The 27,505-nt window shown below is 55.6% G+C and overlaps 1 protein-coding gene across 2 annotated transcripts in view; it reads right to left on the bottom strand.

The window, feature by feature from the left end:
* Positions 1 to 27,505, bottom strand: part of PAX7 (paired box 7) — a 94,414-nt gene that overhangs the window by 17,651 nt on the left and 49,258 nt on the right. For both annotated transcript variants that reach the window (XM_035019653.1, XM_035019652.1), the window contains exons 5-7: positions 26,670 to 26,869; positions 20,598 to 20,763; positions 19,074 to 19,276 (exon numbers count right to left, since the gene is read on the bottom strand). In XM_035019653.1, the coding sequence (XP_034875544.1) occupies positions 19,074 to 19,276; positions 20,598 to 20,763; positions 26,670 to 26,869 (569 nt within the window). The remainder of the gene's footprint in view (positions 1 to 19,073; positions 19,277 to 20,597; positions 20,764 to 26,669; positions 26,870 to 27,505) is intronic.

The following is a 27,505-nucleotide window of genomic DNA, read 5'->3' on the forward strand; positions in this document are numbered from 1 at the left end:
AGAAGGAAAACTGATGGTCAGCTTCCATTATTAAGCACCTACTGTGTGCCAAACACTTATTATGGGCAGGCAGCACTGTGATTCACCCCTTACACCTGCATTCAGGAGGATGGGTGTTTTCATCTTCCTGAAATTGGAATGCATTTTACCACCCGGAATGTCTTGCTGGGGCTGTCCTAGCAGCCAGGTAGCATCCGTGTCAGGCAGCAGTGACAACGGGGCTGGGTGTGAAGTTCTTCTTGACACCTTCTGAGAAGATCAAGGATGGGCCAGCATCAGACTGTCTTAGGTTCAAGGAAATATGGGTATTGGCTGTTCCATGTTACAGGTCAGGAAACAGGCTCTGGGAAGTCCCGGGCTACACAGTAAGTGATGGGGCTGGGATCTGAGCTCAGAAGGTATAATTCTGAAGATGATTCTCTCTCTAGCGTCTACCTAAGGGACCCACTGCAGGGCCGGCTCAGCACCCTTCCTACCCCCACGGTGCCATCCCCTGCAGGCTGGCTAAGATGCTTGGCGGACTCCATAGGAAAGCCTCTTTGTCGGGTGCCTACAGCTATCAATCGCAGTGAGTCAGAGCTATCAACCTCCAGAGTCAGAGCTGCCTGGTTTTCCTGGAGGATGACCAGGGAACAGAACTGAGAGGGTTCCTGCTGCCCCTTCCCCTTGCGCCGTGGCTGTCTCAGGGCTGTGCGCACACCCCCCTCTCTGACAATGACCCTCCACTGTCTTCACCAGCCGCCCTCTGCCAACCTCAGCCGCCAGCCCCTGCCCAGTTCTCTCCGAGGAAGGTGGGGCAGGGAGGCCTGGAGCCAGCCTCGACTGGGTGGAGCAGGGCCCAGCCAGCCCTCTTCTGGACCAAATTCAATTTCAAAGCTTAATGAGTTTGCAGAGGAGCCCGGTGAGCTCGCTGACGCTCCTCCTTGCCGGCTGGGTGGTTCCCGGCCGGGCCATCGAGCACGCAGCGGCCCGAGCAGGGAGAGCCCTGGGCTCCATCGAGAGTGGCGGGGGCACTGAGCGAGTGAAAAATGTCAGAGCAAATTGCTCTTGACAGCGTTAATATCTGCACCTCATAGCAATAATTACATGTAAATAAATAGCAAAATCACACTCAGCTGGAGGCAGCTTGGGGAGGACAGACGCTGCTAAGGACCAGCTGGGGACCCGAATGCTCTGCTTCAGTCTTTTCTTTCCTTCTTAGAGTCTCTGCTCCCCCCTCACCCACAACCAGAATCTTGCTGCAGGAAGTCTTGCTGCAGAACCTGCAACTCAGGTTTCTGGCCACTCGGATTGAAAATGGGAGGGAAAAAGAAAATATTTGGATTCCGCACCCCCCATCATTCTCATCCAGCTGTGGGAGAACTGCTGGAACATGCATCCTCCCAGCCTCTTCCTATCCTCTCTCCCTAAGCATATTATTCCACCTGGGGGTCTTTTAGAGAGACTCGCCTCTGAAATCCACATCTCTGTCCCGACCCCTATGCCCCCATCCGGGCACCCTGCAGGCCGCCTCCTGGCCTTGACCTCCACACAGCTGCCCTGATCCAGGTCCTGCTTCTGCACTCTCTGCTTCTGTGATCTATCAGGCTCTCAGTCACCCAGACCCCACACGGCCCCATCATCTTCACCTCCCCGGCTGGGCCTGACACCCATGCCGCCGAGCAACATCACACGCCATGCAAAGTCACCAGCTGAACGTGGTGCGACTTCCTGGTGAGTCAACCTGACACGATGCTATTTTATTACCTTATTAGGACCCACAACTATGGCAGCACAATGGCAAAGAATCCATAAGGTGCATGCATGTCTGTGTCACAGGTCTGTGTCCCCACGGCCCCAAGAGTACACACTCAACCAACAGCAGGGGTACTTTGGGGAGAAGCTGAGAGGCCCCGGTGTGCAACCAGAGTCGCCTCTTGCTATCATATTGGTTTGCTTCTGGGCTTCTGTCTGCAAAAACAAGGACCATGTCTTACCCATGTCTGGATTCACAGTGCTTAGCAAAAGGCCTCTGGAGGTGTTTGAGGGACCAGGAAATGAAACAAAATGGAAGTGGAAGGGCTAGGAGGACAGGGGAGGAAGGAAGGGAAAGGTGTAGGGAGGTGGGAGGTAGGGAGGAGTATCAGGCACCTGATACTCTTCAGATGAGCCCAGGTGTACTGCAGTGACTGGATTTAATCCAAGGTTCCATCCCCACCCCCTTCCCAGAGGGACCCAGGGGCCTGTCCTCCAGGGACCCAGCCTCCCTACCACGTCCTGTCTGCTTCATAGAGAGTTCCCAGTCTGGGCTCCTTGCCCCAGGAGGAGGAGTGCGGAGGGCCCTCCAGCTACTTCGCTGCCCGGCCTGCCTCGCCTGCACAGGGCAGGGAACGCAGGCTCCATTCTTCGCGAAACAAATATCTTCTCCAGAGCAGCCCCCACGTCCCACGCCGTCTTATTTAGTTCACCGACTAATCCACTTATCGAGGATAAAGCACCCGTGAATCCCCATTTGATAAAGGCAGTCACAAAATTAGCAAAAATGTGCCAATGGCTCCGACGCACCAAACAAACAAGAGGCTGGGGACGGCTGCGGAGAGATGTTGTCTCCCGTTGGTCCCCGGGCCCGGAGAGATGCGGGAAGAGATAGCAGCTCTCTCACGGGTACTGCAGGCTGGGAAGGCGATGCCACGGGTTATTCGGGAAGGGGGCTGGGCGAGGTGGGGAAAGGAGCTGGAATGGAGTCCCGGCTCCATCCCGTGCCAGCCCGGGGCCCCAGCTCCCCTACAGCCCAACTCCGTGACCCTGTGCCCAGCACACCTCCAAATATAACCGCTCGGCATCCTGGCTAGTAGTTCTTCACGGCTTTTGCTGCAAGCCTTGCCTGTGTTAACTCCTTTGCTCCTCACTACAACCCTGGGAAATCAGTACCCTGGCCACCCATGTTTTATAGATCAGGAAACTGAGGCACAGAGAGGTCAAGTCACTTGGTCAAGATCACACAGCTGGTAGCCACTGCCCCCAGCTGGAGAATTATTATCGAAAACTCTCCCATTCACCCTGGCCAATTCAAACTCAGCCTCCATCTCCATCCATGGTCCCCAACCGTGACGGCAGTCCCCCAATTACCTGGCCGTACCCCCGTGATTCATGATGCCGTCCCTGCCACGGCACAGAGCCTTCAAGTTGCTGGAGGCTGTATGCCCACTCCCCCACAATCTGATGATGCCAAGTTCACCTCCCTGTACCTCTGTCAGAGCCAACGTTATTCTGTGCCCCACGTGCACCATCAGGGACTCTGGCGTCGGGGCTGTGGGGGCCTTCTCGCGGAGCCCAGAGGTCTCCCGGCTTTGCCCCAAGGGGCTCCAGGCCCTTTGCTGACACCACCTCTTCCTAACCACAGCAGCAGGGTTATCAATGCCATCACACAGATGGGAAGACGGAGACTTCAATAAAAACTTGGCCGGAGTCAACCTGCGCATCTGAGGGTGGCTTTGAGGAGGGGTCTTTCTCTGCTCTTGGTGGCTGGAGAAGGTCCAGGAAGAGGGAGGAACCAGGACAGGATTCTGGAAGGCTCAGTCCCTGTGCTGCCCACACAGCTACCAGCTTGGCTTGGGGAGGAGGGGCTGGTCTCAGACCTAGGGGATGGGGACATTAATCACAGGGAGCATCTGTGGGGGGAGGGGCATCTGGAACTAAAGGGAAACACTCGTTAGAAGGGCAGGACTTCTCGCCCCAAGCTCCCAGGGCTCTGAGACCAACCACCCCCTCCCCCAGAAGGCCAGGGCTGGGAGCAGGGCATCTGGGGTTCAGGCCCGGGCAGCCCCCTTTGTTTGGGAAAAGGCCCTGCCACACGGGCAGCCCCCTTTGTTTGGGAAAAGGCCCTGCCACAGACACCTGGCCTGTAGGTGGGAGGAGGGAGCACAGAGCAGCAAGACTCGGGGGATGAAGGCACCTTTCTGTTGCTGCCTTCCTGCCGGAGGGAGCCAAGGGCACACAGCTGGGAGGTGGTGGGGCTGGGGTCCGTGCTGCAGAGTGCCCTGTGTCTCCCTCAAGCCCTCTCTCCGTGCACCCCCTCCAGCTTTGGGGGCTCCCTCCTGTCTCAGCTCCCTGTCCCCACCCCACTTCTGTAAGTTTGTGTCCCTCCAGCGGTGTCCCTGAGTCCCCGTCACGCCTTGCTCGCTGGCCTCCCTTGTTTGCTCTGTCTTCCTGCCCCTGTCCCTGTCCCTGCCTGCGTACCCCTCCCTGCATTTCTCTGTCTCTCCTTTCCTTCTCTCTCCTCCCGTTTCTGTCTCTTACAGTCTCTGGGTGTCTCTCTCTTCCTGTTTCTATCCCTCTATGTGTTTCTCCTCCAGACTCTTTATCTCCCCCTACCTCTCTCCCTCTCTCCCCGTGCCTCAGCTGCTCCCTTACTCTGATGTTCTCTACACCAGCATCCTAGACCGTTTCTATGGGTCTGTCAGTCTGTCTGGGCACCTCCCTGCCTCTCTGCCCATCACTCCTGCATACCTCCAGCAGGAGGCACCTCCTCAGTCAACACTGGAGCTTCTTGCACCAAACCTGAGCCCACCATGTCCGGGGTGCCAGGCTCACACCCTGGTCCAACTGGCTGTCGCCATAGCATAGGACTGCCGGGCCAGGGGAACCCTCAGCCTACCTCCCCTGCTCCCCTGCTTCTCCTCTGGGCCTTCCCTCTCAGGCCCCTCCTGTTCTCCCTCTGCTGTCCAGGGTGGTCCACTGAGTCACTGCAGGGAGCTCACGGGGATTGTGAGAGCTGGGCAGTTGGGGAAGGCACTTGAGCTAGTGCTTCTTAAACTTTCCTGCACACGTGAATCTCCTGGGACCTTGAAGTCCAGACCAGACCCAGAGCAGCCAGGGTCTAGTCCAGCCTCTGCCTGTGCTGGCAGCCTAGCCCGGAGGAGAGTTTCATCTCTGCCATCCGGCAGACCTGGGTTTTGGATGCCGACATTATCCCTTGCTGCTGATCTTGAGCTTTGCCTCTCTGAGTCTGCAAAACCGGCATGATGATTCCAGACCCTCAGGACTCAGCGAAGATCAAATCACAGAACAGGGCAAAAGTGCCTCGCTGACCCCCAGGTTCTAAACAAATCGATGATGTCATTGCCATTATTATGGACAATAACGGTGCTGAAAGAGCCACCCCGCTCCCGCCCCTTCGGGGGGCCAAAGCAGGACGGGACCGCAGTTGGGACAGCTGCTTTTTCCCTAGAGAGGGAGCATGGAATCAGCTGGGGTTGAGGTCAGCACCCAGGGGGCCTGGGGAGTTAGGGGAGTAGGGTAGTGGGGGCATTATCTGTGGTGGGGAAGGGAAGGCAGGCCCTGTGGGAGGCTCAGGAACTTCTGCCCCGGGCATCACGTCTCAATTTCAGCCTGGATGTGCCCCCTTTGTATAAGATGCTTGACAGGGGCCCTCGCAGGACCTTCATCCTCTGACCCCAAAGGTCAGACCCACTGTCTGGAGAGAGGGATGCATGCTGAGCCCTCATACTCTCTGCTGGTCCCCAAGAGACCAGCAGGATGGAGGGACAGGAGCTAGCCAGGGGTGTGTCTTCCTCACACATCCCGCCCGGCTCTGCTCCATGCTTGAGATTCCCCAGGGCTCTGCGTCAAAGTGGGGATCGCCCATGGCACTGGAGCAGAAGCACAGCTGGAGGTAAAGGCTGTCCCTCCCCCCATGGCCACACCCACTCGTGCCCTCGGAGAAGCCTTGTTAATCCCTGAGTCCTTCTAGGCAGTGAAAGGCATGCAGGGCCATTGTGGGTAACTTTCTTAGTAAGAGGAAGCACTGGGTTAACTATTTTTAGGATGCCTTCGGCCTTGGACATTGCTGGAGAAGGGATCTCCATTCAGTTCAAACAGACCCTACTCTGAGGTCACTTCCTAAAGAAAGGGGAGGTCAAGGTGCTCCTGGGAGGCTGACAAGGTGAAAGCTTGCTAATCCAGTTCTCTGATAATCCAGGCTGCCTCAGTTGGTGTCTTCTTTAAAATATGGATTCTCCTGGTTCCCATGCAGACCTACGGCATCAGCCAATCAGGGTGGAGTCTGGGATTTAGATTTTTAACAGGCATTCCAGATCATTCTAATGCACAGGCTTGGGAACCACAGTCTCTACTGAATCCCCAACACCAGATTCTGCTGCTGCCCCCCCACCCCCACCCAATCGGGTTGCTCAGTGCTTTACAAGGCCACCCCTTCCATGCCGGCTTGGATGCGGACGCTCTGAGCTGAATTCTACCCCTGCCCCGTGACCTCCACCCCCTGCCACCAATGGGAACGTGCTGGCTCTCTCTGCCCCCAGAAGACAGCTCTGTGGAGGTTTCTGGTAGAATGGTGGAGCTTCCCTTTTGGCTTACTTTACAAAATCTGACCTCCCGAACCTCCAAGTCAGACCGCAGCTTGCCAAGGGAGGTGGTTGGAAGCACAGCTGGACCCCTCCAGGTGGTCCACGTCCAGCCCAGCCAGGCCAGCCCTGAGGAAGGGGTTTCCCTTGTAAGGGGACTCGGGGGGCGGGGGTGGTCACAGATATCCCTCTACCCCCATCCCTCTCCTTGTCTGGGGCATCCCCTTTTCTCTGGAGGCTTTTGGCTCCTGGTTTGCTTGCTTGTGTCTTGCAGAACCAACTGGAAGGGAGGTCCTCAAACGGAGGGGCCATGGAGTTGGGCAAAGAATGAATGCTCAGGGTGTCCAGCCATGCCCACAGCTGTTCACTGGATCCCTATTGTGTGCTAGGTTTTGTGATGGAGACATGGGCCACCAGCATAACCTGGTCCTGGCTTTAGGGGGAGAGAGCAGTATCCAGAAAGTTGGAATTCAGAGCCAAAACTGCTACCCTGGGAGGGGGTGCGGCCACCCAGACTGGAGGGTCGGAAAGGCTTCTCGCAGGAAGTGGCCTCTGGGCTGAGACCAGAGAGATGAATGGGGCTTGGCTAAGTGAAGAGAGGGAGGGCGAGCATGTTCTAGGCGAGGGAAGGCCAAGTGCATCGGTGCAAGGGGGCGGAATGAATGCCTGGGGAGTGGGGGAGGAGCCCTGGCCCCGCCGAGGAAGCGAGTTCCTGCCTGCTTGTCTCCGGAGCGCCAGCCCCGGCCGCCGGCTCGCCCACCGTCGCCGCCCGGCCCCTGGGCCACCGCGCGCGCCTGGATGGACGGCGGGCCGGGCGGGCGGCGCGCGTTCCGGGGGCGGCCGGGCTCGCGCTGCTCCCCGGTCCCGGGCCGGGGCAGCAGGAATAAAGCAGGCCGCCGAGCCCGAGCGCGTCCTTATCTCGGGGAGACAGTTGTTGGGAATCACTTTGACTGAGTGGTTTTGTCTCCCCGCATTTTCCACTGTCAGGCGGCCTCAGGCCATGGATCAAAGGCGCGGCGGCGGCGGCGGCGGCGGCGGAGCGAGGGGAGGGGAGGGGTGGGCGTGCGGATCCGGCCGATCCCGCGCCCCTCTATCCCCCCCTGCCCGGACCCAGCCCCGCCTCCCCCGGCCCGGAACCGCGCCCAGCCCCCGCCCGGAGCCTCACCCCCAACCCAACCCCCTCCTCCCCCCCCCTCCACGCCAGGGTCGTGAGCGGGCAGATTGGGAAAGGAGAAATGGGGGGTGGGAGTGGCGGGGGCTGGAGACATAGGGAAATGAGAGAAGGAGTGGAGAAGAATAAGAGATTAGGAGAAAGAGAATGGGAGCAGGACTGGATTTGCGGAGAGATGGGGGGAGGAAGGAAAGGGGTCTGAGAGCAGCCTGGGTGCAAGTGGGGTGAGGGACAAGGGGTGGGGAGAACTGGGGTGCTGGAGGGAGGAGTGGGGGAAGCAGAGAAATGGGAAGCAGAGGGAAGTGCCCAGAAGAAACCCCAGGTTCATTTCCCATCAGGTGGGACCAAGAGAAAGTTCTGGGCTGAACGATGGGACATGGAGGCAAGACTGGCTGGAGAAGGAAGGTGGGGGGCATGTCTGGCTGGGCTAGGGGTGCCAGGGAGTCTGTCCTCCCTCTAAAGAAAGTGCTGGCCTTCATCACTCACAGGGAAACAGGTGCTGAGTAGAAGTGACTGGCCAAGGCCATACAGGAGTGGGGGTGGCACTCAGGCCTGACCTTCCAAAGGTCACCAGCGGTGCCTGGGGGACACTGGTGGAGATCTCAGATGCTCCCAGGAGCCCCAGGGGAGGAACATCCTCTGCCCCTTTCCTCCCCATCAGCCATTATCCTGCAGCCTAACTCCTAGGGGTGGCTCAGAACACCTGTCCCCACTCCCAAAGGTGTTGGAGAAAAGTTCACAGCTGGGGAGAGGGCCAGGAGAGAGGAGGGGCTGTGGGAAGGGTCTGCAGAGAGGGGAGCCCTGGGGCTGAGGTTGGGGCAGGGCAGATGCCTAGACAAGGAAGCAGGAAGGAGCAGGGGAACTCCAGGGCACCAGGGGAACATTAATTCTGCAACAGGAGGTCTGGGACCTGGCCCTGCCCCAACTCATTGTGTGGCCTCGGAGCCCCCATCTGCAAATAGCTACCCCGAAGCGTGCCAGATGCCAACACGCTTTGCATATCACAACGTGCTCGTTCCTCAGACTACTCTATGAGATGGGAACTACTGCTAGCCCTGCTTGATGGTGGCGGGAACTGAGGCAGAGCAGAACCTCTTTGGAATCATGCAGGTAGGAAGTGACAGTGCTAGAGATTGGGACCAGGCACAGGGACCCTAGAGCCCACGTCTTGACACCCCTGCTCTTTGCCTCTTGGGGCTCTGGGAATAGCGGAGATCAAATCTCACCAGCAAGTGGGAAACAGACCATTCTCATGACATGTGCCAGGTGAGAGCATGGTCTCTGGGGCCAGGCAGGCTGGGTTCAAGTCCAGGGCCTGCCACTTGTGAGTGGTTTATCTCAGGCAAATGATTTAAACTGCTTGGTTCCTCTGTCCCCCCACTTGTGAAGCCTTCCCCTTCCAAAGGAGATGGTGCAAAGATTAAATGAGCTGATCCATGTGAGCGGCTTAGTACAGCGACTGGCCTGTGGTAAGTGCTCCGGAAAAGAGAGCAGTTCTTTTTATATAATATTTGTCTAGTAATACAAGTGAGCAAAGGTGTCCCGGAAGGTGGCCAAGTCTTAAGGAATAAGCGGGAGTGGTTTCGAGATGACAGGGTGGTGGAGGAGGAGTCCCAGCAGAGAGACACAGCAGAGAGACACAGAAGGAGTCCCGGCGGGCACAACATCCTAGGGGCAGGAGAGAGCGTGACCCCTTGGGGACCCTCCCAGTCCCCTTGCCTGTCCTAGCTGGGGTACTGCCCGGCCTCCCAGGTCCAGTTGCTGGCCATCCTGGCGGCTTCCCTCCTGCTGGGGACCCCAGGGACTGGCCTTGAGCCGCTCAGCGTGTCTGCCCGCTGTATTAATTGCTAATCTCCCTCATTTTCTTCCTCTCTATCTGCCGGGACTGTCTCATTCCAAGCCCCTGTGCTAATCAGAAAGAAGGGCAAACCCGCTATCTGCATTCTTGCCCACCGAACCAGGCAGCTCTAGGAGGCTAAAGCCCCGGCCTGCTGGGAAGCCCGGAAGGCCCAGGCTGGTCCCCATGAGGGTGAGGAGGAGATGCGGGACACAGAGGAGAGCCAGCCCCTGCCCACGGATCTAGAGGCTGTGGCTCATGTGCTCATACAAAGAACCCACAGAAATCACAGGCTCTGAGCAAGAAGTTTCCTTACTAGCAACTGGTCCATCTTTTTCATTGCACAGATGGGGAACCTGAGGCCCGGAGGGGCGGCATCTACCAAGGTCACACAGTGAGTGAGAAGCAGAGCCAGCAGGGAGCTCAGATCTCCTGAAGTCCCAATTGGAAATTGGCTAAGCCAGACCTCCAGTCCCAGAAAGGAAATGGCCCTCTGCTTGAGGATGGACATCGCTCATTCAGTTTCTAATCGGGGCAGGGAGAAGCAGAGAGGAGAAAACTGTCACTTAGTAAGCTCTTACTATATGCCCCGCATGGTACTAGGTATTTCCTATGAACAAGGTCTCGTTATTGCTCATAATCTTGCAAGGTGAGTAGTATCGGCCTCATCTTACAGCTGAGGAAACTGAGGCTCAGAGAGCTCGTGTAACTTGCCTGTGGTCGCACAGCAAGTAAGTAGAGAAGCTGGTATCTGAACCCCAGGCTGTATGATCATTCCACTTGCTCATGATGCATCTGCACTAGACACTGGTTTAGTACTTGCCCTATGATTTGCTGCTGTCCTGCCCGCACCAGCCTCCTACCCCTTCCCTAAATATTGTCTCCCCTGAAATATACTTGGTTAGAGAGAGACAGCCATGTCCATTTCTTTTTTGAGCCTCCCTATAGGCTGTGTTTATAACAGGAGCTAGGGAAATGAACTTGAAGGGAATTGTAGGTAATGACATTCAAGTACAAACTGAATGATCAGCTGCCTCAGAAACCTTTTGGGAACAGAGCATGGCTGCGTGTGATCAGGTTGCAGAGGCCCGGGGGCTCACCACCGGTGGCTGGAGGCCTACTACGTGCCGGCCACTGGGTTCTCTGCCGTGCCAAAATGAATCATCAGCCACTGGGTACTGCTGCCTCGCCTGTGGTCCCACTGAAGAGTGTGGTCCCTGCCATCCAGGCTCCCCTTCCCCACTTGCTCACGCCAGGCCTTATTCTGCCTGTGGGAAGCTCGCACCCATAGCCTCTCGAGGTGCGAAGTCCAAATTGCTGCACATGTTTGGGTGGTGGGCAAAAAAGAGGCCCAGAGCAGCCCTGACTGAGGGCAGCCCTCGACTCACATCTCTTGTCCAGACTCAGAGATATGGACTTAAGATGCTATCTTTCCAGAATCCCACCTGGTCCTCTAAGGAAGGAGAAAGGGCCAGGGTGACCCTCCTACTTCTCCCTCGATGATAAAAAGACTCTAAAGTCGCGCAGGAGCAATAAACCCGGCCCCCCAGTTCCTGGCAGTTCCTGCACATAGATACAACCTGCCTCCCTCAATCGCAGTCTGGAAAGTTCCTGATCCCAGGCTCGCCTCCCCCGCTCCTATCCCCTCCACCCAGGAAAAAGGAGTGAGAAAGGCAGAGAAATAAACGGGGGTCTGTTTTCACAGGAGATGAGGCTCTGTCCGGGCCTCTCCCTGTGGGCTGGAACTGAGCCTCTGATTGACGTGAGCAGGTGGTTTTGTTTGGCGAGGAGCTGCCAGGAGGGAAATAACTCAGCTTTTCCCACTGAGGTGGGTTAACTGTGGACAAAGGCAAAGCTGGATGTGAGAGCAGGATCTTGGCAGGGTCTGTCCCTCTAGGGGCTGGCAGGGCTCGAGGATGCGCAGGGCCCCATGGCCGGTTCTCTGAGCCTTGTGGCTCATCCCTGTCCCAGGACTGGCCTGGCAGGAGTTAAGGGGAATGGGCCCTTGGGGTGTGGGGTCACCTGATGAGCTGAGTGGACACGACCCACCGCCCCCACCTGGCACCCCCATCAGGGCTCTGATGTGGCTTGTGGCAGAGGGGTGTCTTGAAGCTGGGCTAGCACTGGGTATGGTTGGGGGGGCAGATGCTGCCAAATGGCATCTGGCTTCGGGGCCAAGAAACTCTGGCCATAGACTGTCGCCCTTCCCACCAGCTGACCCCTGACCCCATCACCATTGGTCACGGTGAGAAATGGGTACATGGGTTGGACGGGGTGACTCAGCTCTTCCCTAATCCTGGGGAAAGCCACTGAGGGTCAGAGCCATGTCCGTCCAACCTGAGCCAGTCACTCCCTCCATCCTTGCTCATCCTTTCCAGGGACCCGAGGCGGGAGAGCAGAGATAGCCTTTCCCCGTGTTTTCTGCAGAAAAGGGTGCTTTCCGCACCCAGCATCCTCTCTTCCCAGGACTGGGGTCAGGGGGACATACTGCACTGTCCTGGACTAGAAACCCACTCAGGCATTTTCCAACCAATGGAAGGGAGGGTAGGAGGGAGAGGAGGGAAGGGAAGGGGGAAAGAGATGGAAGGGAGTAAGGCAGAGTTGGAGGCCAAGGCACAGACGCGGGGAGGGTGGTGGGGGATGGAGAATCGATTCGAATTTATTAAGCACCTACTATGTACCAGGCACTTTATTCAAATTCTCCCTTCATCCTCATGGCACCACCTGAGAGTTAGAGATTATCACTCCCGTTCTCAGATGAGAAAAATGAAGCCCAGAGAGGTTAAGCAAGCCACTCCAAAGCCACATAGCAACTCACTAAATGGCCGGACCAGAACTCCACCCCAGAGCTGCTTGCTGGCAATGGGCCTTGCAGTTTCTCTTGCCACCCCCCTTCCTCCTACTCAGGGGACTTGTGGGAGAGACCCTCAGGGAGGGGGCAAGCCTGGAAGAGATCCTGAGAAGGCACAGGGAAGGAAGCTGGAGGCAGAAGAGGCACCCAGAAGGGAGAAGGAAGGGCTGGGCGGGGCGCAGAGGCGCGCTCACTCGGCTGGGGGCTGGGGTTAAAGCCCCATGTTCCTACAACCCACTAAGCCGGAGAAATGAATCCTGATCCCTCCAAAACCCAACCTTGGAAAATGTGCGAGAGAAGGGTCTCCTTTCAGGGGAGCAGGAAATCCTCCACACCTCCTCCCGATGCCCTGGTAATGCCAGGATGTCCCCAATCTGCTTTGAGGAATGGAGAGATTAAGAATAATAAAAAAATTGCAATAAAATACGTGTGAAGGAGGGGGTAATTGTGGACAAACGCAGCATTCAAATTCATTTTTCAGCTCTTTTACACACCATTTCAATCTTATTTTCTGCTTGTTAATGAGATCTTGTTGCCTGGGCTAGGCAAAACCTTCCAATATCGGGACGTAATTGCACATAATTTTCTCTCCTACCAGTGATTTGCATCAGTTTTTTAAAAATTCTGGGCTATTTAACACCCCACCATCCCCCTCCCCGTCTTCCTGCCTACAAATCTCCCACTCCCTCCTCCTTCCTCGTCTCTGGTCCAGCAAGACTCATTTTAAATGCTTATTATAAACGCAGTGTCGCCAATAAAGAGAAAAAAACACAAGGAGGAAGTGAGAGGAGAAAGAAGCACGGGGAGTTTCCAGGGCCCACCGCATGAGGGGCACAGCTCGGTTCCCTGGAGCCAGCGGAAGTATCCTGCTGAGGGTCACCGCAAGGCGCGGTGCATGGGTCAGGTAGAGCTCTGTCAGAGTCCCGGCTCTGCCACTCAGCTGCTCTGTGGCCTTCAGGAAGTTGCTGAACCTGTCTGAGCCCGTTTCCCCAGGCGGAGGGTTTCTGCAGAGCTTGAATGACTTCATAGAGCCAAAGCGCTTACGTGGGATCTGGCACTCTGTAGGTATTCAGCTGATGGAGCATCTCCCCTGGCTGGACTGGCTCCCCTGGGGCCCTCGAAGGAGGCCAGGAGGGAGATCTGCTATGGTGAGCCATTCAGAAGATCCCTTTCATAAAGAAATTAAAATAAAGCCTTGAGCTTTATTCCTGCCGGTTTTAGGAGGAAGGGAAAACTTAGCATTTGTTGATTCGGACTCTGAACCTGACTATGCCCTGTGGGTGCAAACCTCAGCTTCACCAGATGGGGTGCAGGACGAACCTCGGGGGGTGGGGGGGGGCAGATACAACAGAACAGCAAGCGCAGTGGGCTCTGGAGGCAGACCGGTCCAATCCCAGTCCTGCCACTTTCCAGAACCTACCACAGAGCCTGGCACACGGTAGGTACATAGATGCATGGATGGATGACCCTGGACAAGTCGGTTTCCTCATCTGTAATTTGGAGGTCACAAGATACGGCCAAGACTCTGAGTGAAAGTGGCTAGAACATTTGGCTCCATCGGAGCCAGCCCGCCAGGAACGTCTACTCCACTTTAGCTGTCGCTGTAATTATTCCGGGCAATAGAGGGAAAGGAGAAAAGAACATCAGGGAGCCCAAAAGGACAAAAAGCCTTGTACGCTGATCACGGCCATGTGATGAACACACACTTAGAGTACGTTTCATTAGCTCAGCGCGGGGGAAATGGTAAATATGTAAATCCCTTTTACAGGTTCCTTCCCGTTAAGCTCCAGAGAGAAGCCAAGGACATGACGAATGTGGGGCCTTATGAGGGAGCAAAATGAGCTGTGGTGGCAAGAAAGAAATGTCCCCTTTCTGAGAAGCAGTGGCAGGGGCCCTTGGCTGAGGGTCTGGGGCTCTGGGGCCGGTCCCAGCCCTGCCGCTAACGCGACTAGGGTTTGGAGCAATTTTCTCCCCCTGTCTGGGCCTCAGTTTCCAATTCCAACTCTGATAGAATCTGCATCTAAAAAGACTGGGGGAGAAGGAAGCTCAAGCCAAGGGCGGGTCCTCCTGCCCCAGGGACACACCCACAAGGACCCCAAAGAAGCCCCCAGCACAGGGCACCCTGCCCTGCCCGTAGCCTTCAGCCAACGGACAGAACTGCACTCCTGATTCTTTCCTCGGGACTCTGGATGGTGAGCAGCCGTGAATGACTTTCTGAGCCTGTGTCCCCTCAAACTGGGAGCTCTCCAGGACAGCATTGGCTCCTACCGTCGCCCTAGGGCATCTAAGGACAGAGCTTTTTCCACTTCTGACTGTGAGCTCCTGAGGACGGGAGCAGAGTCCTTCCTCTCTCAGACCAGGAGCCCCTCAAGGCAGGAGCCGTGTCTCCCCCATCAGACTGGGGAATTCCCAAGGGCAGGTATCCTAAGGGACCTATACATAGGTGTCCCCTTTGTATCCCTGCCCACTCCCCCTACCGGCATATCCTGCCATAGCAAGCATCAGATTGCTCGCTGTCGTTCACGTTCACGCCACAAAAGGTTCCTCTTGCCCTAAGTTGTCCTGAGTTGTTTTCTAAGAGTTGTTTCCAAGGACCTCAGCCTAGGGGGTCTGCGAATCCTAGTTCCCGATGTCTTATGGGCAGTACACTGAGCCTTGAACAACACGGGCTTGAACTGCGTGGGTGCACTGAATACGCTCTGCCCTGGACCCCAGCTCTCACATAAGGGAGAGTTTTGGGGTGCCAACTATGTGGCAGGTGCTGTCCTAGGTGCTGTATTTCAATAAACACAGCACAGCACTGCAAATGTATTTTCTCTTCCTTATGCCTTTCTTAGTAACATCTCTAGCTCACTTTCTTGTAAGAACACAGTATAAAAGGAATAGAACCTACAAAATAGGTATTGATGCACTTTACATTCTCAGTAAGGCTTCAGGGCAAGAGCAGGTTATTAGTAAAGTTTTGGGGGAGTCAAAACTTATACGTGGATTTTCAACGGTGTGGGGGGTGGGCATCCCTAATCCCCACGTTGTTCAAGGGTCAGCTGTGTTGGTTTTCCTTGTACCTCTTCAGAAGGTCCCCAGGCACAAAGCTGGGGACGTCCGTGTGCTGAGTGCTGAGTCCCTGATCTTGTAAACTGGGCTTGGCAGGTGGTGGAGGGGTGGGGCTACGAGGGAACCAAGCCTCATTGGTGTCTGAACCTCTCAGAAGGCTTTTCTGCCCATGTGACTCAACTCTGCCCAGTGGCCCCTGACCTGAGGCCCTGGCCTCAGTCTTCTCATCCAAGACATGGGTTGAATGAGCTTTCCCCTCCACCGAGCTGAAGGGGGAGAGGATTTCTTCTTGCTGCCAATCTCCAAAAAAGAGGGTAAGCATGCACATTTCTGAGGCAGGAGGGCAGTTACCATTCTAGGCTCCAGAGAGGAGGGCTGAATCCTGGCTTTGCCGCCCAAGTAGTGAGGGTATAGGAAACACTCAGAACAGGGTCTGAGTCACAGGGGCTTGAAAGTTTAGCTGTCCTTGTCAAAGTGGTATCAGACACATAGCGTGAACTTGCTGTTAATTATTATGTACTGTCTGTCTGTCCTGTTAGACCGCTGGCTCCCTTAGGGCAGGGGGTCTCCATCCCTTACGTTAACTGATTTATCCCCAGGGCCTAGAACAGTGCCTGGACATAGCAGGCCCTCCGTAACTATTTGTTCTGTGAGAGCCAGGGTCCAGGGCAGAGCTGAATAAATGGCTTTTCCATGGGACTCTGCTGGGCAGTCTCTCCGTGGAATCTCTGAGGCTTGACAGCCCCCACTTCCCAGGCTGGGTCTGAGACAAGGACCCGGGTCTGGCCCAAACCGGGCAGTGTGATGAGCAGGTGCTCAGCAGAGCCCCGATGTCATCCCCGAACAGAATCCCCTTGGGCTTTTGTAAGAGCAAGGGCCAAGGCTATCTGGGTGGCAGTGGTGGGGACCTGCAGTCCGGGGGGAGGGGAAGCCCCATCCCAGGCAGAGCCCACCCCATCCCTCTTGCCCATGCGAGCTCCAGACAACCTCCCTGCTGTTGGGGGGACAGAACCCAAGGAAGCGGATCCGTCCTGGTGGAGAACGCCACCCCCCATCCCTCCCGAGACCGCAGAGATGTGCCCAAGACATGCAGTTGGCCTGCTCAGAGGGAGGAGGGGGCGTCCCAGGACTCACAAATACCAGAAACTTTTGTACAGATCCAGAAACACCCGCTCACTGCCCCCTTCCTCCGGAAGTGATCCAAGCTGAAGCCCGGGAGTTCACACGGACAGAAGCGCACACGGCCTGCCCTCCTGCCCTCCCTGCGCGCAGCCCCCTCTCCCTGCCGGCAGCTGTTCACCTCCTGGTCCCCTCTGCCCCTGTCAGACCCTCCATCTGTCTTCACACCTTCGGTGGGAACCTCTGGGCAAGTCTCCGGAGTTGGCCCAATCCATCATGTCCTCATAGCCTCTCCACCTGAAGTGCGGGGAGGAAGCCTCCCAAGCAAGGGTCTCTGGGAGGAGAGGTGAGGATCCAGCTCAGGCGGGGAGAAGGTTGGGCTACTGGCTGTTTACAGTAATGGCTGTTTTGTTTCGTTTTGTTTTTTCTCTCTCCTCCTTCCCCGAGGCTTGTTTCTGGGTCCACACAGTGCATGGGACATCCTCACCCTTTATCCCATTGCTGAGCCACGCTCCAGAAGCCAGGGTCCCCTTACTGGCTTGTCTCTCCTCTGCCCTGTGACAAAACTGTCGTGTTGGGGCGAAACCTCAGCCCACGCTGAGACAGTGGGCTACGAGGAACAGTAGTCAGCGAGCCAGGTGCCTTAGACTCCTGGCTCTGGCCTGGCCAATGTGTCCCCGGCCCCCATCCGTAAAGTGAGAAGGCTGGCCCATATAATCTTAATGTCTCTCTTCAGATTTCCAAGTGATGCTCCTCTAACCTGTTTCGTACTGTGAGGCCAGGCCTGGACCACATCCTCAGGTGTAGAGACCTCGGGTCTCTGCTGCCACGGTCACCCAGCCAGCTCTGGGATCCTGTCCTGTCTGTCTCTTGACTCTCTGGAAGGTTAGCTCAGCCAGTTTGTCCTCAGTACCAAAGCCAAGGCCTTGAACCCCAAAGAGGCCAACTAGGTTCCAGCGGGTAAGCATTCTGGTCTGCAGGCTGCATCACCCCCGCCCCATAACGTGGGCCCCAACAGGACTTGGTGCATCACCATTAAGAGCTCTGCACGGAGCTGCTCAAGTTCCCCAGAGCTCAGCTCTGCCCTGGACCTGGGCTAAGTGCTTTATGCGCGTCAGCTCATACCTTCCTCAACAACCCTATGAGATAGATGCTAGTGTCATCCCCATTTCATGGGTGGGAAAAATCAAGGCAGAGAGAGGGGAAGGGATCTTACCCATAAATAGACGATGACACAAAAATGTACTCAGCTGTCAACCACACTCACTAACAGGCAAACAGGGATGAACCCAAATCACACAGAAAATGAACATTCTTGCGAAGGTCTTAGACCAGGGGTTAGCAATTGTTTTTCTGTAAGGGCCAGATGGCAAATATTATTTGCCTTGTGGGCCATGTGGTCTGTTTTGAAATTTCTCAGCTCTGGTGTTGTAGCCCTGAAGCATCCATAAATACGTAAATAAGTGGGCATGGCTATGTGCCAATAAAGCTTTACTGACAAAAACAGGAAGCGAGATGGATATGGCTGACCTCCCCTTTGGTCCCCTTTTTTCTGCAAGTAACAGGTTTCTCGTACTAATTGTATTGTCCTGGTGATGGTGGGGGCGGGGGAGGGCGGTTGGCAGGAGGACTAATGTATTTTTGGCCTCTATTTTGTGCCATGCTCAGTGCTAAGGCTTTGGCCAGTTAGAACACCCTTCTTAGGAGATCAGCAACACCTGGTTTCATCACTCTTTAGTTCAATGGGGGATAAACTGAGGCTCAGAGATGCTAACTTCCCAAATCCCCTGAGCACTGGAGCTGGGATTCAACCCCCTGCCAGCCTCCACCTTTCCTCCCGAACCACAGCTGTTCAGAAAAGCTTGCGCCATGTGTGTTCCCACAGACATGAGAGAGGCCGCTCAGAAGGTGGGAGGCAGGGTGAAGCCAGCCTTGGATTTAATTCTTTCCTCCATGGCTATTTGAGAGCCTGCTGTAGCCACAGAAAGGAACCCTCAAGGTGACCAGTATCACCACGTCCTGCTCCCCAGACCCACCAGTCACCGCCATCAGCCTCAGCACTGTCTTTCTGACTTGATCTAGGGTGGCCCCACGCCTTCTAACAGCAGGGACAGGGACGAGGGACTTTGCCAGCAACCAATCGCGCGTGAGTGAATGAGCTCCAAGACCCAATGGGGGCAGAGTTCCCAGTCTAGAACCGCAGCCGTGTTTCTCGCTACAAATCGGATGTGGTCCTGCCTCTCACTCATAGGTCTCTCCTGGGGAAAGGCAAGAGATGGAGCACAGGATGGAATCCAGGAAGGACTCCTGGTTCTAGAACAAAGCCCGAACCGTAGTCAGCACCTCACAGGAAATGGTACAAGGCTTCCCCCCACACGCTGTCTGAAGATGCCCGACTTTTATGGGCCGAACAGCCATGAGGTGGGTGGGGGCATTTCATAAGCTCTGGGGAGGGGGGCTTTCGGGCCCGGAGACATCTATAATGCGGTCTCTGTGTGCTTCTGGTGGACAGAACCCTTTCTCCATATCTGCCTGCTGGGTCACCCAGACCTGCAGCTTGAAGAGCATAAACCCAGGGCGGAGGATCCCAGAATACCGACCAGTGAAAGTGGAAGGAGCATCCCCACTGGCCACTGTAACTCTCTCAAGATACCCAAGAGCCTGTGGTTTCCTGGACACCGGTCCGGTGAGGCCACCTACCTGGGGAGACAGGCCGTTGCTGACGGGGTTCATGTGGTTGGAGGACGCCGCCGGGTTCATGAAGCTGTCCGAGTAGCTGGAGAAGCTGTGGCGGGCTCCGTAGGCAGAGCTGGTGTCGACGGCTGCGGCGGCCGCGGCCAGCCCCCCCTGGTGCATGGTGGACGGTGGGAGAGGCTGGGGCCGGTGCACGGTGCTGCCCCCATCTGTGGAGAGACCCACGAGAAGGCCTGAGCAAGTGGCCCCAGCCCAGATGGTGGACGTCCCAGCGCAGGGAAAGAAGCATCTGCTTGGAAAACAAGCCAGGACCCTCCTCCTCCCAGTCTCCATCCAGCGGAAGGAGGGACCGCTTCTCTCACTACTCGGGATGGGACAAGCTGGCTTCTGGGCAGGGCACTAGGGACTAGCCAAGTCTTGACTGACAGCTAAACGATGCTCCACATAACCTCAAAGCAATTGCGAACCAGCCATGTGGCTCAGTGTTTGGCACACAGTAGGTGCTTGATAAATGTCATCTGGACTCAAAGTCAGACCTTGCTGGGGACTCTGTTAATCTACCCAGGCCTGTCCCGATGACATTTTGTGGGCACCAACCACTTGCCGGGTGCCTTTATGAGTACTGGCTAAGGGGATGAGGCAAGAACACGATCCCTACGTCGGGGCACTTGTGCAAGGTGGCAAGGCTAGTGAGTGGTGGGGCCAGGGTTTGAGCTGCCATTTCTGCTCCTGGCTGCAGGGTTGTTGTTCTGTTTGCCAGGGCTCCTACAGGCAGCCTTGCAGAGAATGGGATGGTCCTCAATTTTTCATCAAGAATCATAGGGAGGGTCTCCTGCCTCTCTCCTCGCCTTCCAGAACTCCAGCCTGCCAGCCCTTTAAGAGGGAGCCACGGGGACTTCATGAGTCAGATGTCAAGTAGTGGGATCGCTAATGTGTGCTGGGTGGGGAAGAGTGTGGGAGGAGGGCAGAATGGAGGGAAGGTCCAGGGAGGGAGGGTTGCCTTGTATGTCACTTAGGCATTTTAATAATACTGCAGGAGATGCACATGACTTTACAGTTTGAGAAGCTCTGTTCCAAAGGTGTGTAGGGAGGCTACGTTGTGCATCCTCACCTGGATGCTCTGTGGTCTGTTGGCAGAACCAAGAAGTTCAATGGCAAAACCTTTTTTTTGTCTTAATCGTCTATCCATATGCAAATAGACAAACGGTCACTTAAAAAAATAGCTCTGGGGCACCTGGGTGGCTCAGTTGGCTGAGAGTCTGACTTGGGCTCAGGTCATGATCTCAGGGTCCTGGGATCGAGCCCTGCATCGAGCCCTGCTTTGAGCCCCACATAGGGCTCTGTGTTCATCGGGGAGTCTGCTTCTTCCCCTGACCCTCCCCCTGCTCTTGCTCTTTCTCTCTCTCATATAAATAAATAAAATCTTTAAAAAATAGCCCTTATGATTCCTTCTTGGTTAAGGAAGAGAGGAATGTGGGGGTGGGGGTGAAAGGGTGTGGTTGAGGTACCCGGATAAGCTTGCGCACTCACCTTGGGAGATGGTGGTGGTGGGGTAGGTGGAGTCCGGCAGCTGGTAGGGGGGCAGTGTGGGCATGCCGGTGGGCGGGAAGCCCCCTGGCAGAAGGTGGTTGAACGCTGCAAGCTGGTTGGCTCCTGCCTGCTTACGCCAACGGGCGCGGCGGTTACTGAACCAGACCTGGGGGTGGAGAGCGGAGAGTGGAGAGCCCTCAGCCCGGCTCCAGGTGGAGAGCAGTGACACAGCTAGAACCGGTCCCCGAGCCATCACCCTCTGTCCAGCCAGGATCCTCCTCCGTGGGAGGAGATCCGCACCTTCCTGCAGCTCGGGGCAGCGAGCAGAGCACTTCTGTGGGCGTGATCCCATCCTGCCCTCACCACCACCCAGTGAGGGGATTATCACTGTTATCCCCATTTTACAGATGAGCAAACGGAGATGCAGAGACAGTGGGTGACTTGCTCACATGACAGGGTGAGCTGCAGGCACAGACAAGTCTGGGTGACTCTGGGTGCAGTGTTCTTTCCATTACAGCTGCTCCCGCCCCGATGGATGGACATGTGGGTGACCATCCTTGTTCTAACACGCGGTCCCCCCCAGGAAGCCCCATGTCGGGAACCTGCCTGAATGAGACCCATCTGCAGAGGCAGATGTGAGAACCAGTCCTTTGTTCGGAGCCAGAGGCTTGGCTTTGCTAAACTTTGCTTACCCAGCATGGGCCCCCTTGATCAGGAGAACCCACCTCACACACACATGCGCGTATATTAAGCATCCATGGAAAAATAACTTAATGCATTTTAGTCTTCCTCTGATGCAAGCCTTGTGCTAGTGCTTCACGTCTGTCCATATGGAGACCCATGAGACATGTCCTCCTATTCTCATTTCACAGAAGGGGAAACTGAGGCTCACACGGGTCAAATAATGTGCCCAAGGCCACCCAGCTAGCTGTAACGAAGCTGAGGTTCAAACTTAAATCAGTCTGACTTTCTAGAACTCACCTGTCTGGATTTGCAATGAGTTCTGGGCCCGAAAAGGAGAATGAGTGTGGGACACAGGGGCTACTTCAGGGGGGCTCCTTTTCCAGCTCTGGGCTTTGCACATGCAGTTCCCTCTAACCCAGACCCTCTTCCCGCAGCCGACTCCTTGACCAGCAGGCTCAGCTGCAATGCCTCCTCCTCTCTGATTCCCTCATCACTGGATCTAAGGCAAGTTCAGGCAGGTCCTGCCTCCTCACCAGAGGCCTCCAGCTTCCTCGTGAGCTCCCCCGCCCCCTGCCCATGCAGTGGGATGGGTGACCGCTCCGGCACAGGATCACTTAAGAACCCCCCCAACCTGTAGACCAAGTCTGCAGACATGGGGGAGGGCAGTCTCAGCTGGATGGAGGGAAGGGGGGTGTTTATGTGTCCCTGGTGTCTTCTTTTGTTTTCTGGATCCTTCTGGAGGAGAGAAGCTATGTTTAGCTTTCTGAGCCAGATGAACAGAATAGCTGCCCCTGACATGTTTAGGATGTACGGAGAAAGGGGGTGAGGCAGTCAGATCAGGAGTGAAAATGGGCTCTGAATCAAAATTAAGGTCCCAGCTTCTCTCCACTCCCCAGGGCACTGGGTCTCTCCAAGGGCGTCCTGGTGGGATGGATGCCACCCGTCGGACCGAGGGGCTTCTGAACTGGCGAGGAGCGGGCAATGTCTCCTCTATCCCTGCTTCTGGGAGAGGGTGGGGGGCTCATGTTTGTTTCCGTTCCGTGTTTCCCGAAGGGTGGGCCTCCTAGCACCCCATGCTGGAGGGACATCCCAGTGGGCAGCAACACAGACCTTAAAGAGCCCGGAACCGCTTTACTTGTCCTCCAGGCCTTCTGGGCGTGTGGAAGACAAGGTCTGGGCTTGGTGCTGATGAGGCCTTAGTCCCTTTTTAACACACAGAGGGGAGCCCCTGCATGTGCTGTTCTCCTGCTGGACCTCCATCATGTTGTTCGGCCTTCCCTGGTGTGTGTTTCCAAAGCCCTTCCTTATGTGACAGTGGTAGACGCTTTCATTTTAAAATATATTGATTTTGTTTTAGAAGTGAATAACAATATGGGTAATCTGCATACGTGGCAGCAATCTCGAAGCTGGTTAGAGAATGGACCCGCTGCTCCCGTGTGGCACGCTGTCTCTGTCCCTTAGCTGGGAGTCACCCTTTCCTCGAATAAAGAATACTAAAGAAAGTTGGAAACGTTCTTCCCCATCCATCCTTCTCCGTCTTTTCCTTCTCCTTCCCTTCTTCTCATCTCAAACCTTTGCTGGGACTCTGCTCCGTGCCAAGCGAGATGCTAAGGATAAAGAGCTGAACGGGACAGTCCTAGCCTTCCTTCAAGCTGCCCTCCACCTGGGCACATGACAGACAAGGCAAAGAATGCCTGTTTCCCAGGGCGGTAAGCTCAGGGGACATACACGTGCTGGGAGGAGGTCTGAGGACAGGCTTCCACCTTTACCTCTCAGAATCTGGGAGGACTTCCCAGAGGAGATGACATGCCCTTTGCTTTCAATTCTCTCACCTCTTCTTCCTCTATTCTGTTTTCCCAGGGATGTCTCCATCCTAACAGGTACCTCCTTCCTCACAAAGTGTAACGGGATGATTAAGAGCAGGGACTCTGGAGCCCGACAGCCTGGGCTTGGAAACCTGCCTCTAACTCCCACTAAGATGGGCAAATTCCCTTATCCCTCTGTGTCTTTGTTTCTTTGTGCCTAATAATGGCACCCCCTCCGGTGGTTCTGAACCTTGAATGAGTTCGCATGGGCAAAGTGCTTAGAACAACATCTGCAACTATCATCCTGCTGGAAAGCCTCTGATGGCTCAGCTGAAAGAGCAAGCTGCCCATTCACAGGTGGGGAATGGAGGCTCCAGCAGGGACAGGGGTAGCCCGAGCACCCACCCAGAATCCCTGATCGAGGCTGCATTCTTCGAGAGCAGAGGCTGAGTTTTAGTATCCATTTTTGATCCTTCCCTCAACACCTTGCACTGGGGGCAGGACGCTGCAGGAAGCAGCTGCTTACTGAGCTGAGTAGTCCATCTGGCCCCTCTCTCAATGGAGCACAGAAGAAAGGAAAGGGACAGGCAGACTTAGGTTCAAGTCCCAGCACTGCTGCTTAGTAACTGTGTCTTCAGGAAATTTCTGCCCTTAGCTAAAGCTCAGGTTTCTCACCTGGAAAGGGAGAGACTAATCATACCTACCTCCTAGGATTACGGGGAGGATGATAAAGATAATGTACGTAGAACACAGCACATCATGCCTGGCACATAAGAAGTGCACCATAAACATCATCTACTGTTACGGAAAGATTCAGATCCGCTTACCTCCAAGGAAGGTGCACGGTTGGCCCCTAGCTATTTAAAAATGAAGATTCTTCCAGAGGAAGTTATTGGTCCCCAGGCATGTGTCCTCCTGCCTGACCCCCTTTCCCACACTTCTTGGTGGCTTGCTGCCAGCTGAGACGGGGTGTCTCCCCCAGACATCAGGGATGCCAGGTAACACCTCTAGGCTTCAAAAGCCGGGCTGGAGCAGAGCCCGAGGGAGGGAACGCACTTGAGTTACTAGAACCCCGCCTGACATGTGTTCCTGTTTCCTCGTTTCCTGGGATATCAGCTCCACGACAGCAGAGATTTCTGTCTGCTGAGTCCCCAGGGCCCAGAACAGCGTCCCGCAGAGAGTAGGTGCTCAATAAGTGAGTGCCGGATGAATGCACCAGGAGTTTCCAGGGTGGCCAGAATTGGAACCACCAAGAACAGGTGCAGTTTAATAAGAATGTACCCCCCTTATGGCGCTACCTAACCTTGAGTGTGTGGTTTTTTTTCACGTGTAAGCCTGGAACCCTTAGAACAAGGCGGGGGGTTGCTGTTACTGCCATCTCTGCTTTGCAAATGTGGAAACTAAGGCCGGAGGTGTACGTGCTGGAGCTGGACCTCACACCTCAGCATTTGGCTCGGAGCCCGCTCCCATCATCTCCCTGGGGCCGCTGAGATGACATGTCTCAGGACTGCAAAATCCCAGAACCACAGACTCTTAGAAACAGAGACCCGAGACCCCAACACCATAGAATTGGAGCAGTGCTCAGGAGGCTTTGAGCTCCCTACTCTACTATCCACAGCAGGAGCGCTTTCACCAGGGTTTCTGATCGACTGGACTTTGTAGTTTGGCTTGAATGCTTCCAGTAATGGGGATCTCATCACCTCACAATGCAGCTCTGATTGTCAATAAGTAAGGATCCTAGAACTTTAAGGGGCTCAGTGATCACTTAGTTCCTTTCCTTTATATATAGATGGGAGACTAAGTCTCAGGAAGGGAAACTGATCTGTTGAAGGTGATCCAGCTGATCAGAGCCAGAGACCAAATGGAAACCCAGGCCTGTGGCTCCCAGTCCCCACCCTATGGGGCCTCTTAGCTCTATCTTCCAAATCTCTTCTCCAGGTCAAATGTTCTATTATTCTTGTCTTGATTTTTGGGGGGTCAGCCTTTGTTCATTCTTTTCGAACTCAACATATATGGGCCCCTCCCCTGCTAAGTTCTCAGGCTAGAGTTGGGGAGACTCACTGCCCTGGGGGAGCCCAAAGGATGGCAGAGGAGTCAGCATGTGCAAGAGGTCTGCCTGGGCCCCCTCGCTACCGGTTTGCCTAGGCTCTGGCTGCTCCCTCTGTTCCCAGCCCCCCTCCCTTGGACCTTGAGTGACACCTGTTTCTGGGTCCCCTGGGCCAATAAAAGCATTGCCCTGACAGCCAGGAAATTTTACAAGGAGCAGTCAGGCTTCAAGGTGGTGGGAAGCAGCCGTGGCCGCCAGACGTGGGAATGAGAAAGCACCCAGGAATGTGCCCAGGAGAACAGCTGCAGGAGGATCAGAGCAGGGGGAGGGAGGCCCGGAGGCGAGGGCAGGCTCGGGTATCAGCCTGGAGAGGAGGGGAGGGGATGAGATGAGCTGGCTGCTGCCGCCTGCCCCTTCCCCTGGGGGTCTCCCTCCAAGGCAGCCACGGACCCCCCACTCCAGGAGTGGGGGTGGGGAGAGTGGAGGGAGGTACGCTGACTCCTGGAGCGCTTACATGCCAGCTTGCTTCTAGAACTTTCCCTATTGCTGTCACATCCCGGGCTCTGAGTCAACTTATTCCTGAGTTCCGGGCCCAGCTCAGCCCCAGCTGAGCTCTGTACCCCCGGGCATGTCGCTTCTCTGAGCCTGTTTCTGTCCCTGTGGCCTGCCCGGAGGTGACCTGCCTGACAAGGAGGTCTGAGGTTCCACCAGGTCATGTGTGAGAAGGCCCGAGTGTTCCGGCGGGAACAAAGTGGGTGTCCAGCAAAGGCTGGTTCCCCTCAGCTGGGAGTCCCCAGTGAGCAGTTTGGGGGGGCCCCTCCTACTGACCCACCTCCCTCGCTTGCGGAGAAGACAGTCCGGGAAGGAGTTCCCACAGGAGATGCGCAGCATGACCCTCTGCCTTCCTTCTCCACCTGGGGAGAGAGGGCTGTTCCCTCCGCCGATGCTGGCCAGGGGGGCAGGTGAGGGGCCGGCCAAGCCCAGGCTCTGCTCCTTCTCCACACTCCCTGCCCCCAGCCCCCCGCTGATGAGGAACCACACACTCGAGGGCGTGGAGGGAGTGTTCGAAGTCTGCCCACCCTCCCTCTGATGCTTCTAACCCACCAGGAACATGCCTGCACCCTGTGCTTGCATGCTACCTGTAACGGGAAACTCTTTACCTGTCTTAAGAAGCTAGGCCTTTCAGGAATTTTCCTCCTCATCACTTCCTCCCCTCATCAGAGATTTGGAGCTGTTTTATGCATCCCGAGCCCTCTCTCCTGACTCGTCCCTGGAGGGATGAGCACAATCCAGGAGGCCTCACTGCACATCCTGGCTGCCCTGGGGCTATCCACCCCTTGCTCAGTCAAGCACCACTTGCTGCCCACTTACTCTGCATCAAGTGCCAGTGGCATTTCTGGTCTACACAGTCCCTGGACCGCCCGCTGCAGACCCCTCTGGGGGCCCACTAAACCCTGGGACGCTGGCCACCTCCACCTTCTCCATTCCTGCCTCTTCAATATGCCCGCAGGGCAAACACCCAAGGCGCCGCCTCACCTGGACCCGCGCCTCAGTCAGCTTGGTCCTCTGCGCCAGCTCCTCGCGGGTGTAGATGTCCGGGTAGTGAGTCCTCTCAAAGGCCTTCTCCAACTCCTCTAGCTGCTCAGCCGTGAATGTGGTCCGACTACGGCGCTGCTTGCGCTTCAGAGGGAGGTCGGGTTCTGACTCCACGTCCGAGCCCTCGTCCAGCCGGTTCCCTACAGCCGGGCGAGAGGGAAGGAGAGGGTGGGGGCCCAGGGAGACGGTGGGCTGCTTTGTGCCCACCTTCCCACCCACTGCTGCATTGACATACAGACCCCTCCTCAGCACAAGGAGCATGTTTCCCACAGCACTGCTCACCAGAGCGAAGGGTGTGAGGCAACCTCCATGCCCAGCCTTAGGGGATTGGTTCAATACTTTAGGGCATGACTGGTTTTGTTTTTCAATCCCTTATTGCTGGGCATTTAGGTTAGGTCCACTGACACGGAATGATGTCCCTGCCATAGGACTCAGAGTAGTTTCATGATGAAATACATTTGCTAAAATTTTCTAGAACTCTATTCTCCAAAATGAGAGAGTTTTGCTGTGCATGAACTGTATCTCCATACACCTAACTGTAAGAAAAAGGTGAGGTATAAACCAGTGTGCCAAGATCGATCCCACTTTTGGAAAAAGCATGCATGACACATTATGGAACACTATATTCAAAAGATGAACAAACATTAGCCTTCAGGGTGACAGAGCTATTGTTTTTTTTTTTTCTTTACATTTGTTTATAGTTAGTATTTTTAAAATGACCATTTAAACAGCAATGCTATTGAATTTGGGGAAAATATTGCAAAAACTAAGGAAAG

This window comes from Mirounga leonina, unplaced genomic scaffold, assembly GCF_011800145.1.
Source record: "Mirounga leonina isolate KUSES-001 unplaced genomic scaffold, KU_Mleo_1.0 Mir_173, whole genome shotgun sequence".
NCBI classification, from domain to species: Eukaryota; Metazoa; Chordata; class Mammalia; order Carnivora; family Phocidae; genus Mirounga; species Mirounga leonina.